The sequence below is a fragment of the Odocoileus virginianus genome, chromosome 8 (genome assembly GCF_023699985.2).
Source record: "Odocoileus virginianus isolate 20LAN1187 ecotype Illinois chromosome 8, Ovbor_1.2, whole genome shotgun sequence".
In the NCBI taxonomy this organism is placed as follows: Eukaryota; Metazoa; Chordata; class Mammalia; order Artiodactyla; family Cervidae; genus Odocoileus; species Odocoileus virginianus.
Window position 1 is genome coordinate 37,846,093 of NC_069681.1, and position 13,625 is coordinate 37,859,717.

General features: G+C 41.1%; 1 protein-coding gene across 1 annotated transcript in view; it reads left to right on the forward strand.

Moving 5' to 3' along the window:
* Positions 1-1,463: 1,463 nt before the first annotated feature.
* Positions 1,464-13,625, forward strand: part of LOC110127198 (ATP-binding cassette sub-family C member 4-like) — a 173,325-nt gene continuing 161,163 nt past the window's right edge. The window contains 2 exon segments of the mRNA XM_070471119.1: positions 1,464-1,534; positions 2,149-2,269. Coding sequence (XP_070327220.1) covers positions 1,479-1,534; positions 2,149-2,269 — 177 coding nt within the window. The 5' untranslated portion in view covers positions 1,464-1,478.

The window sequence follows — 13,625 nt, forward strand, 5'->3', positions numbered from 1 at the left end:
TCATTAGAACTGACTTAAATGTGTTCCTTTTTATATCTGAGTAATATTCTACTGTGTATATGTAGCACAACTTCCTTATCCATTCATCTGCTGATGGAGATCTAGGTTGCTTCCATGTCCTAGCTATTGTAAATAGTGTTGCAATGAACATTGGGGTACATGTGTCTCTTTCAATTCTGGTTTCCTTGAGGTGTATGCCCACCAGTGGGATTGGCTGGTTCACATGGCAGTTCTATTTCCAGTTTTCATAGGAATCTCCACACTGTTCTCCAACAATAGTAGCTGTACCAGTTTGCATTCCCACCAACACTGTAAGAAGGTTCCCTTTTCTCCATACCCTCTCCAGCATTTATTGTTCGTAGACTTTTTTTGATGATGGCCATTCTGACCAGTGTGAGATGATACCTCATTGTGGTTTTAATTTGTCTTTCTCTAACAGTGAGTAATGTTGAGCATCTTTTCATGTGTTTATTAACCATCTGCATGTCTTCTTTGGAGAAATGTCTGTTTAGATCTTTTGCTCACTTTTTGATTGGGTTGTTAGTTTTTCTGATATTGAGCTGCATGAGCTGCTTGTATATTTTGGAGATTAATTCTTTGTTAGTTGTTTTGTTTGCTATTATTTTATCCCATTCTGAAGGCCGTCTTTTCACCTTGCTTAAAGTTTACTTTGTTGTGCAAAAGTTTTTAAGTTTAATTAGGTCCTTTTTGTTTATTTTTGTTATTCTGGGAGGTGGGTCATAGAGGATCTTGCTGTGATTTATGTCGAAGAGAGTCTGTCTGTGCTTTCCTCTAAGAATTTTATACTTTCTGGTCTTGCATTTAGGTCTTTAATTCATTTTGAGTTTATTTTTATGTATGGTGTTCGATAGTGTTCTGGTTTCATTCTTTTATATGTAGTTTACTGGTTTTCCTAGCACCACTTGTTGAAGAGACTGTCTTTTCTCTATTGTACATTTTTGCCTCCTTTGTCAAAGATAAGGTGTCCATAGATGCATGGATTTATCTCTGGGCCTTCTATTTGGTTCCATTGATCTATATTTCTGTCTTTGTGCCAGTACCATACTTCCTGATGACTGTAGCTTTGTAGTGTAGTCTGAAGTCAGGCAGGTTGATTTCTCCAGTTCCATTCTTCTTTCTCAAGATTGATTTGGCTATTTGAGGTCTTTTGTGTTTCCATACATATTGTGAAATGATTTGTTCTAGTTCTGTGAAAAATACCATTGGTAGTTTAATAGGGTTTGTGCTGAACCTGTAGATTGCTTTGGGTAGTATACTCATTTTCACTATATTGATTCTCCCTCTTTCATTTCTTTCTTCTTCTTCTTCTTCTTTTTTTTACAAAGCTCATGAATTAGGACTGAATTAGACATATATGTGTGATTTGTATATCTGTGACTCCATTTCTCTTAATTTTTAACAGGTGGCTAAATCCCTTGTTCAAAATTGGTCACAAACGAAGATTAGAAGAAGATGACATGTACTCCGTGCTTCCAGAAGATCACTCCCAGCACCTTGGAGAGGAACTACAAGGGTGAGCACAGGCATCAGGGAGAAGGGGAGGAAGACTGAGAATTTCCACGTGTGGCTAAAGTTGTGTTGGGGTGAGCTTTGCCTTCTTCTGGGTTCTCCTGAGCCTCCTTCCCCTGACACGGCACCCTCACCCCCCTCAGGCTGACCCTGGGCTTAACACACTTTGGAGGCTGGGGAGCCTGTATTCTCTGTGCATTTGTAGAAGCAGAGAGAACCTGCAGCCATGACCCTGGATGCTGAACTCTGTCCCTGGAGGCGGGGTCCCTGGAGGAGAGTGTCTGCCCTCCTGAGCTGCTCATGACCTTGTGAATCCAGCAAAGGCTTGGCAGGAACTTGTTTTCTGAGACTGAAACTTTTCCCTCAAGGCCTGTTTTTCTGGTGCTTCAGGGTCTTCACCACTCATCTTCCATGCACCCAGTGAGTAATTAGCCAGCATTTATGGGGCAAACACAGAGTGCCCTGTAGTAAAGGCTCATCCTCCACTCTGCCACCTCCCTGTTTTGTCTGGTGGATGCGTTCTTTTTATTTTTTAAAAAAAATTATTTATTTTAGTTGGAGGCTAATTACTTTACAATATTGTAGTGGTTTTTTACTGTACTTTGTTTCTCATCACAGGTACTGGGATCAAGAAGTTTTGAGAGCTGAGAAATATTCACGGGAGCCTTCTTTAACAAAAGCAATCATAAAGTGTCACTGGAAATCCTATTTAGTTTTGGGAATTTTTATACTTCTTGAGGTAAAAGTTTCATATACCATGCATTGCTTTTTACTATATGCAGGTCAGTACTGAGATGGACGGGACCTGTGGGGAGAGAGGCCAGTAGTTTAAGATTAGAGGATAAAATGTCTAAAAATCACGATGTAACCCAGCTGTTGTATTTAGCTTTAAAATGGACAGATACTTAGAGGACTGGACCTCCAGGGATTAACTATTTTCCTTTTAATGGATTAAAACATAGTGTTGTAGAAGGAAAAGACATTTTATACCATATTAGGATATTATTGGTGCTCAGTAAATTACATAAATGCTGAAAGTGACCCTTGGCCAAAGGAATATCCTACAAACTCAAGAAATGTGGTTTGGAGGAAGTAAACTTGGACCAGAGCCTGGATAATAAGACATTTTACAGGTGCTCAGCATGTAATTGTTCAATTGCCCAATTCACATCTGATAAATGCTTTCCTAAGAAGGGATCATCACCTCTCCCCTTCCTGTGAAACAGAACCCATGGCCCTGCATCTGGACTGGAGCTACCAAGAGTACACCCTTCCCTGGACTGCCTCCTTCCCTGTAGGCTGGGTCACCCAGGCCAGAGCTCTCTGTGATGAGGAGCTCCAGCTTCATCATTGAATTGCAGAGGCTCCATGCACCATCCATGCTGATTTCTATCTCTGGATGTGGGGGTGGTTTCCTGCTTGAAGGGGGATCCTGGTAGCCTGGCATTGACAGAAGGTGTAGGAGTGGGTGTGCAGTAGAAAACCAGAGACAGAAAGCAGTGAGGTCAGTGACCTTCATGACCCTGAAGATCCTGGGTCAAGATCCCCCAGAGAGAGAGTTCCAACCTGGGGACACAGTGCCATCAGCCTATCTATTCTGGCTGAGCCTGCTCAAGGTCTGCTGCAGACCCACTTGGGTGGCTCGTGCTCTCAGTGGTCTCTTAGTGCTGCCATAGGGACATGGGTGGCCTGTGAGTGTGAGAGGGCAGGAGGGATGGAAGATGCAAGTGCTATGAAAGGGGTGGAGAGGTGGTGAGTTGAATTGAGTTGAGTCCTTGTGTTGGGGATAAAGTGGGTGGGTTAGGTGGTTTAGAGTTGGGTGGTGTGGCTCTTGTTTAAAGGCTGTGTTGTACCAAAGGACACTGTGGGCAGCAGACAGCAGGGTAGGTGAAGTCTGCCTCACACAACTGGGGAGACCAGAGAATCTGTCAGCTCACAGGTGGTTCAGTGGTCCTGGGAGATGGAGTCCTTGATAAAAATGTGGTTTGACCATTGTGTCAGAGAGTGGGGACAGGTATGTGGGATGGAGTGCCAACTCTTAGAGGGCATTGACCATTGAGATACTGCAGTGCCTTGTAAGGAGAGTGTTGATTTCAAAGTTGTCCAGCCCCAGTAATACTGCCTGATGGGGATCTAGGAAGGCCAGGCTTGGGGCTGCATAAGGTGCAACTGGTAGAGCCCTGGCCTCTCTTTCAGGAGGTTGTTTATTGGGCAATCATGGCAGAGAAGTGGGAAGTTGAGGACCTAGTAAAGGTGGGGGCTCATCTTCTGTAGTTTTAGAAGTACTAGTAATGGAGAACAAGATGGTGGAGGAGTAGGTGGACCTGGAGCAAATGTCTCTCCATGGATACATCAGGAATACACCTTCAGACACAGAAGTGCATGCAGAACACCACCTGAGTGTGGACAGGAATACCTGATGAGTGGAAAAGAATATATAGACCCATGCAAAACTCGAGATCAAGCCCTGAGCCTTTGGAGTGGGTGCACTGACTCCAAGACCCTCGATGACCAGAGAACTAATCCTAGGGAGTATCAAATAGTGAGAGCTCACACAAAGGAAACCACTTGAAAAAAAGACCCAGCATCACCCAACCACCAGTAGCACCGTGTGCAGGATGCCTCATCTAAAAAACAAACAAAACAAACATACAAACCCAATCATCAGCAGACAGGATTACCACCTCACTCATCCTTGCCCATCAGAGGAAAAACAAACAAACAAAAACTCAGCACAAATCTCACCCTATACAAAGCTTACACAAACCACCGGACCAATCTTCAGTTCAGTTCAGTCGCTCAGTCATGTCTGACTCTTTGCGACCCCATGAATCATAGCAAGCCAGGCCTCCCTGTCCATCACCAACTCCCGGAGTTTACTCAAACTCATGTCCATCGAGTTGGTGTTGCCATCCAGCCATCTCATCCTCCGTCATCCCCTTCTCCTCCTGCCCCCAATCCCTCCCAGCATCAGGGACTTTTCCAATGAGTCAACTCTTCGCATGAGGTGACCAAAGTATTGGAGTTTCAGCTTCAACATCAGTCCCTCCAATGAACACCCAGGACTGATCTCCTTTAGGATGGACTGGTTGGATCTCCTTATAGTCCAAGGGACTCTCAAGAGTCTTCTCCAACACCACAGTTCAAAAGCATCAATTTTTCGGCCCTCAGCTTTCCTCACAGTCCAACTCTCACATCCATACATGACCACTGGAAAAACCATAGCCTTGGCTAGATGGGCATTTCTTGGCAAAGTACTGTCTCTGCTTTTTAATATGCTCTCTACGTTGGTCATAACTTTCCTTCCAAGGAGTAAACGTCTTTTAATTTCATGGCTGCAATCACCATCTACAGTGATTTTTGAACCTGCAAAAATAAAATCTGACACTGTTTCCACTGTCTCCCCATATATTTCCCATGAAGTGATGGGACCAGATGCCATGATCTTAGTTTTCTGAATGTTAAGCTTTAAGCCAACTTTTTCCACTCTCTTCTTTTATCAGGAGGCTTTTTAGTTCTTCTTCACTTTCTGCCATAAGGGTGGTATCATTTGCATATCTGAGATAATTGATAATTCTCCCAGAAATCTTGATTCCAGCTTGTGCTTCTTCTAGCCCAGCATTTCTCATGATGTATTCTGCATATAAGTTAAACAGAAAACAAAAGGAAGAAAGAATTCAACCTTGAAGTCTGGGATAAGGAAACCTCAAACACAGTAAGTTAAAAAAAAAATGAAAGGCAGAGAGAAATACTACACAAATGAAGGAACAAACTAGAAAAAACAGAAGTTCAAATCAATGAAGAGGAAATAGGCAAACTACCTGAAAAAGAATTCAGAATAATGATAGTAAAGGTGATTAAAAGCCTTGAAAACAAAATGGAGAAAATGCAAGAATCAATTAACAAAGACCTAGAAGAATTGAAGAATAAACATACAGAGACAAACAACACAGATACTGAAATTAAAAATACTCTAGAAGGAATCAATATCTGAAGCAGAAGAATGAACCTGTGAGCTGGAAGATAAAATAATGGAAATAACTTCTGAAGAGAAGAATAAAGTAAAAACAATGAAAAGAACTGAGGATAGTCTCAGCGACCTCTGGGACAATATCAAATGCACCAACATTCAAATTATAGGGGTCCCAGAAAAAGAAGAGAGAAAGGGTATGAAAAATTATTTTGAAGAGATTATAGTTGAAAATTTCCTGATCATGGAAAAGGAAACAGTCAATCAAGTCCAAGAGGCACAAAGAGTCCCATACAGGATAAATCCAAGGAGAAACATGCCCAAACGCCTATTAATCAAACTAACAAAGAGTAAACACAAAGAATATTAAAAGCAGTGAAAGAGGAGAAGCAAGAAATGTATGAGGGAAACCCCATATGCTTAACAGCTGATCTTTCAGCAGAAATTCTGCAGGCCAGACGGGAATGGCAAGATATGTTTAAAATACTGAGAGGGGAAAATCTACAGGCAAGATTACTGTATCCAGCAGGGATCTCATTCAAAACTGATGGAGAAATCAAAAGCTTTTCAGACAAGCAAAAGTTAAGAGAATTCAGTACCACCAAACCAGCTTTACAACAAATGTTAAAGGGACTAATACAATCAAGAAATACAAGAGAGGAAAATAGATCTATAAAATCAACCCCAAACAGTTAAGAATATGGCAATAGGAACATATATGTCAATAATTACTTTAAATGTAAATGGATTAAATGTTCCAACCAAAAGACACAGACTGGCTGAATGGATACAAAAATGAGACCCATATATATGCTGTCTACAAGAAACCCACTTCAGCCGTAAAGACACATATAGACTGAAAGTAAGAGGATGGAAAAATATGTTCCATGCAAGTGAGAAGCAAAAGAAAGCTGAAGTAGCAACCCTCATATCAGACAAAGTAGACCTTAAAATAAGGAAGATTACAAGAGATAAGGAAGGTTACTACATAATGATCAAGGGATCAATCCAAGAAGAAAACATAACAATTGTAAATATCTGTGCACCCAACATGGGAGCACCTCAATACATAAGACAAATACTAACAGACATAATAGGAAAAATTGATAGTAATACAATCATAGTAGGAGACTTTAACCCCCCACTCACATCAATGGACAGATCATCAAAACAGAAAATTAATAAGGAAACACAAGTCTTAAATGATACATTAGATGAGATGGATCTTCTTGATATCTTCAGGACATGCCATCCAAATGCAGAAGAATACACTTTCTTCTCAAGTGCACATGGAACATTCTCCATGATAGACCACATCTCACGTCACAAATCAAACCTCAGTAAATTTAAGAAAATTGAAATTGTATCAAGCATTTTCTCTGACCACAATGCTATGAGACTATATATCATTACAAGAGAAAAAAAAAAAAAAACTCTAAGAAACACAAACACATGGAGATTAAACAATATGTTTCTAAATAACCAACAGGTTACTGAAGAAATCAAAATGGAAATAAAAAAATTCTGGAAACAAATGACAATAAGAACACAACAACTTAAAACCTATGGGATGCAGTAAAAGCAGTTCTAAGAGGGAAGTTTATAGCAATATATTCCCATCTCAAGGAACAATAAAAACATCGAATAGACAACCTAACTTTATACCTAAAACACCTGGAAAAAGAAGAACAAGAAAACCCCCAGATTAGTAGAAGGAAAGAAATCATAAAGATCTGAGCAGAAATACATGAAAAAGAAATGAAAGAAACAATAGTAAAGATTAATAAAACTCAAAGCTGGTTGTTTGAGAAGATAAACAAAATTGACAAACCGTTAGCCAGACTCATTAAAAAAAAAAGAAATCAACAGAATTAGAAATGAAAAAGGAGAGGTTACAACAGATGATGAAGAGATACAAAGGATTATAAGAGACTATTATGAATAACTATATGGCAATAATATGGATAACTTGGAAGAAATGGACAGATCCTTAGAAAAGTTCAATCTTCCAAGAATGAACCAGGAAGAAATAGAAATTATGAACAACCCAATTACAAGCACTGAAATTGAAGCTGTGATAAAAAAAATCTCCCAAAAAACAAAAGCCCAGGACCAGATGACTTCAGAAGAGAATTCTATCAACATTTAGAGAAGAGCTAATGCCTATCCTTCTAAAACTCTTTCAAAAAATTTCAGAGGAAGGAACACTTTCAAACTCACTCTATGAGGCCACCATCACCCTGATACCCAAAACAGACAAAAACAACACAAAAAGGAAAACTACAGGCCAATTCACTGATGAACATAGATGCAAAAGTCCTCAACAAAATTTTAGCAAACAGAATTCAGCAATACATCAAAAAGCTCATACACCATGATCAAGTTGAGTTTATTTCAGGAATGCAAGGATTTTTCAATATATGCAGATCAATCAATGTGATACACCATATAAACAAATTGAAAGATAAAAACCATATGATCATCTCAATAGATGCAGAAAAAGCCTTTGACAAAATTTAGAACCTATTTATGATTAAAACTCTTTAAAAAATGGGCATAGAAGGAACCTACCTCAACATATTAAAGGCCACATATTATAAGCCTAACAGCAAACATTTTTCTCAATGGTGAAAAACTGAAAACATTCCCCCTAAGATCAGTAACAAGACAAGGGTGTCCACTTTCACCATTATTATTCAACATAGTTCTGGAAGTCCTAGCTACAGTCATGAGAGAAGAAAAAGAAAGAAAAAGAATTCAGATCAGAAAATAAAAAGTAATCACTGTTTGCAGATGACATGACACTGTATAGAAAACCCTAAAGATAGTATCAGAAAATTACTAGAGCTAATCAGTGAATTTAGCAAAGTTGCAGGGTACAAAATTGATACACAGAAATCACTTGCATTTCTATATACTAACAATGAAAAATAAGAGAAATTAAGGAATCAATACCATTTACCATTACAACAAAAGGAATTAAATATCTAGAAATAAACTTACCTAAGGAGACAAAAGAACTGTACACAGAAAATTAAAAGATACTAATGAAAGAAATCAAAAGACATAAACATCTGGAGAGATATTCCATGTTTCTGGGTAGGAAGAATAAATATTGTGAAAATGACTATACTACCAAGTACAATCTACAGATTCAATGTGATCCCTATCAAATTACCAATGACATTTTCCACAGAACTAGAACAAAAAATTTCACTATATGGAAACACAAAAGAGCCTGAATAGCCAAAGCAGTCTTGAGAAAGAAGAATGGAGCTGGAGGAATCCACCTTCCTGATTAATATTATCCTTGTTTTAGAATAGAGGACACTGAGTGCCAAGAAATTCCATAGTATGCCCATGGTCTCACAAGGCATAAAAGGACAGAGGGACATTATATCTCAGGCACTCTGACTCACCATCCTTACTATCTCAACGACTTACAGCTTGTCCAGTGTCTGAAATGCTCATTTAAAAAAAAAATTTTTTTTTTTAATTAAAAAATTCTTTTTGGCTGTGTGGATTGTGGGATCTTAGTTCTGCAACCAGAACTTCAGCCATGGAATGAAAGCAAAGCATCTTAACCACTGGACCATCAGGGAATTCCCAGGAAGACTCATCTTGAGAGCTTTGTCTTCAGATCTCAAGACATACATCCTGCACTTGGCCTAAAGTTAACAAATAGGATGCTAAGAACTCCCTAGAGCAGGATGTCAGATTGGGAATCGTAATTCCAGGTGACCATGTAGTGCCAGAAGTGACTAGGATGTTGACACTAGCAGTAACGTCTTGCTATGTTCAGATGGATCAGGAGCCCTTTAAGAAGTCACTTTCCCCCTCATTACCATCCCTAAGTATTTTTTTTAATTCTATATGGTGGAAGATCTAAACTCAGCTTAGGATTCTCTAAAATGTGAACACATTTATTTTGTGACCTCCAGCCCTCTTTTAATTCCTCTGGTGCACAGGATGACTCATGGATTATCTGTGGTTCCCAGACAGTGCTCTGACCAACCACAACGCAGGTACTCCTGGCAGCACCAGTGGGAAGAGGCAGGGTGATGCCATTCCAAGGTGAGGATTTTGGGGTTAGGATTTCAAGGTATGTGAACCTCTGTCCTGTGAGAATTGAGGAGTGACTGTAATGCTTGGGGAAACAAGTACCAGGCTGATATTGAACCTGGGGCACTTGCAGGTCACTGCTAATTAGAACATAATGAGTTCTCAGCAAATCTGGTCCTGCCCCTTTATATACCTCCAAGGGGAATGTGGGTGGGGAGGACAGGTCTCCACCTGGAGGAGGAGCCTGAAGTCTCTGCCGGGACCAGACACAGAGAACACTTTCCCAGGTCATCAGGGCTTCTCTCTGAGAGGTGAGGTCTCCACCTGCTGGTATGTAAGTGGGGTAACCTCAGAGAGTCAGAGTGGGTTCACTCAGTCCTTTCGTCTGAGAGGGGAGGAGGGCTGGGGGTTATGTCCTCTTCCCAGGAACCTTAGAAATGGCCTGGCCTTGTCCCATCATTTGGTATTTGTCCAAGGCCACTTTTGCTGATGGTCTCTGGTCTAGGTGGAGGCTGTAGGTGGCACATATTTGTGTAAATATTCACTTTGGAGCTCTGCTGATGGGCAGGAGGTAAACAATCCTCTGAGTCCCACAGTGGGCTTTGTGTCTTGACTCAGGGCTGGTTCCCCAAGAGCTGCAGCGGGCTTTTGCCTTTATTTCCCAACCCTTTCTTCCAAGTGTCCCTTGAGTCTGCTCAACCCAGAGGCTAAAAAGTGTCTGTTGGTGGCAAAGTTACTGCGGGCTGAGACCAACCACAAAAGTCCACACAGCAAGGGAGAGGAGGAGGGGACACTGAGCCAAGCAGAAGGGGACCTGCAGAGCAGACTTGCTGTGTGCGCCCTGCTGGATCTCGAGAGCATAGCATTAGCCATTAGGTGTTAGTGATACCCACAGTAATGACCTTGAGTCATAAATGATGGGAATGCTTTTTAATTCACTTTTTAAAAGCACATAAAAGGTTTTATTCCAATTAAAAAATGAAGTATAGTTGACTTATTATATTTGTTTTAGGTATATAGCATAGTGTCAATATTTTTATACATTATAAAATGATCACTGCAAGTCTAGTTGCCCTCTGCCATCATACAAAGTTATTCCAATATTATTGACTGTGTTCCCTATGTTGTCTATCACATCTCATTATTTATTTTATAACTGAAAGATTGTACCTTTTAATCTCGCTCACCTATTTCACTCATTCTCCCTACCCCTCCCTTATTCCATTTTCTTTTAGAAGTCAGGGAAGTAGGTGCCTCTTTTTTTAAGGTTGTATTCATAATAGTTAAAAATTTAAAAAAATATATTTGCTGAGAAGTGAAACTTTTAATTACTGTTCAGAAATGTTGGCTTTTATAAATGACTTTTCTCAAGAGTTGTTCTGTCATGATGGCCTGTGAGCAGCACTGAGCTTTCCAAGCCCTTTGTGAAACCAGCCTCTGCCATTAAGAATAGAGCAAGTCTCTTCCCAGGACTTTTGTATCATAAAAATAATCATAGCTTACACTTGTTTTTTAGTGTTGGTTTTGTCAGGCGAGTGTATGCTCCTTGGTTCTTTGTTTCGTCACGACAAAGATTTGGAGCAACGGACATTAAAGTCCCCTCAGCGTGTCACAGCTCTCGGGTCTTGGACAAACCGTGTCATAGCTCTTGGGCAAATCAGTGTTACAGAAGACAGCAGGAGAATCCATCCTCGAAGAAGAGAAGAGAGTGGAGGAGCGTGCCAGTGCGTGGGGGATGGGGTGGGGGGAGTAGAGAGAGAGGGAGAAAGAGCGTACACAGGCGTGGGAGAGAGAGTGAGCCCTTTGGCTCCTCTTGTTATGTGTCTTTTTCTTCCCCCTGGGCCTGCTCCATGCAAATTGGGCTCAGTCAGGAATGCTGTTCTACCTGAAGTCCTCACTCTGGTCCTCGGACCTTTCTTTGACCTTCCTCTGTTCTATTTTTGCGGGCTTCTCCCTTCCTTGTCTTTTACCTACTGCCATTTTAGACTCCTGTTTTCTAGTCTAACTACCTAACAGTTTTAGAGTTATTTGAGCTGTTATAGCTCTCTCAGTTGTCCCACAATTCCTCAAGATAAACAAAGACCTGGAGGGCAGGTGGGCACATGATGGGCTTTGGGTCATGTGACTTGCAGGTGGCCGACCTGGTTTTTGAAGCCCAGTGTTTGGACTCCCAGGCCAGTGTTCTCTGCATTCTGTCCTGAGGCTTCCTCTCCTCCCACAGCCTCTACTGAGACTCAGAGTCAAAAGGAGGTGTTTTTCTGAGAACAGCTCTGTGCTCCTCTGTCACCTGCTTCCTACAGAGTTTTTGTTTTCTGTAGGTGTTACAAATATTTCAAAACGCAAACATCGAATAGGATTGAAGTGTAGCAGAAAGTGTCACCTTAAAATGTGCAGTTTTGGCTCAAAGATTATTTTTACCTGATTATTTTTTTTTTGACAAATAGACACAGGAGGAACTCTAAAGACAGAGCAGAAGCTACCCCTCTATGAGGGACATTTACGTTGACGAGGGAAATCTCCATTTGTAAAGGTGTCTTCCTCCCAGGACCCAAAAGAGAAGGGTGTGTCTAAATCACAGAACAGTCTTGTCAATGGAGAATTCTTAAATCTCCGTAACAAACCCAGCCATTTTACTTTTAGCTGCTTTTCCTATTAACTTCTCATATGTGTCCTTGCCAATCTTTCTTTAGCTGGAGATGGTATTTAAGGTGGTGGCTTGGGCCATCTCATGGAGTTACTCAGTTTTTCTCAGAAATGGTAGAACTGGGCAAGAAACAATTCAAGTATTTGTGGAAATGTAGTGGAGAAACTATACTGACCCTGGGAAGATTCTAACATCTAACCCTGTGAGAAGTTCCCCTAAGAAGCAAGAGGTGAGCCTGAATGTCAAGTGCTTTCAGGAGGTTGGCTAACAAGGACTCCACCAAGAAATGTCTGCCTCAGAGACTCTGAGACTCTCATAGAACTTTGAAATGATTGTTGTGATATTATATTGGACTGTTTTAAAAATCTTTTATGGTTTCACAGTTATGCAGAATTCTTGTGAAGGAATAAGAACTATGTTCCCAGTTTTCTGGAAAGGCTATTCACTGAGTTAAAGGTTGGTGTCAAAGATGAAGGCTTTATGAAAGCAATTTTTTATCTTGTTCCTGCTATCCAGAAAGTTTTCATTTGGTTAGTTTCAAGTTTGCTAGTGAACATTTTCTCAGTTGTTTTATTTCTCACTCGTTGAGGATTAGGATCAAGAACAGAGGAGGGACTTCCCTAGTGGTCAGTGGTTAAGAATTTTCCTGCCAGTGCAGTGGACATGGGTTTGATCCCTGGTCCAGGAACTAAGATCCCACATGCCTCAGGACCCATCAACTGAAACTCCTGAGCCCACTTGGTGCAACTACTGAAGCCTGCATTCTCTAGAACCCCTGCTCTGCAACAAGAGAAACCAGTGAAACCAGGAGCACGGCCATCACAACTAGAGAGGAGCCCTCACTCACCTCAATGAGAGAACGCCCACACAGCAAGGAGGAGCCCGCGTGTGTCAACGAAGCCCCAGGAGAGTAAAAAATAAATAAATAAGCAAACAGATAAATAAGATTTAAAAAAAGAGCAAACAGAGGAGTGGAAGCTGTGAGCCAGGGCTGGCATTTGTTGTTCAGTCGCTCAGTCGTGTCGGTGTCTGCTACCCCATGGACTGCAGCACGCCAGGCTTCCCTGTCCTTCACCACTGGCATTACTCTTTAAAAAAAAAAAAAAGAATTTTGACTGCACTGGGTCTTCACTGCTGAGCAAGGACTTTTCTCTAGTTACAGTGAGCGGGCCTCTCACAGCAGTGGCTTCTCTGGTTGCGGAGCACAGGCTCTAGGTGTGATGGCTTCAGTAGTAATCACCACGTGTGGCTCAGTAGTTGTGGAGCACAGGCTTAGTTGTTCCATGACATGTGGGATCTTCCCTGACCAGAGATGGAACCTGTGTCCCCTGCATTTGCAGCCAGATTCTTAACCACTGGACCACCAGGGAAGTCCACAGCAGTATTCCTTAATGAGGCTGTTTGCTCAACTGGGTTATT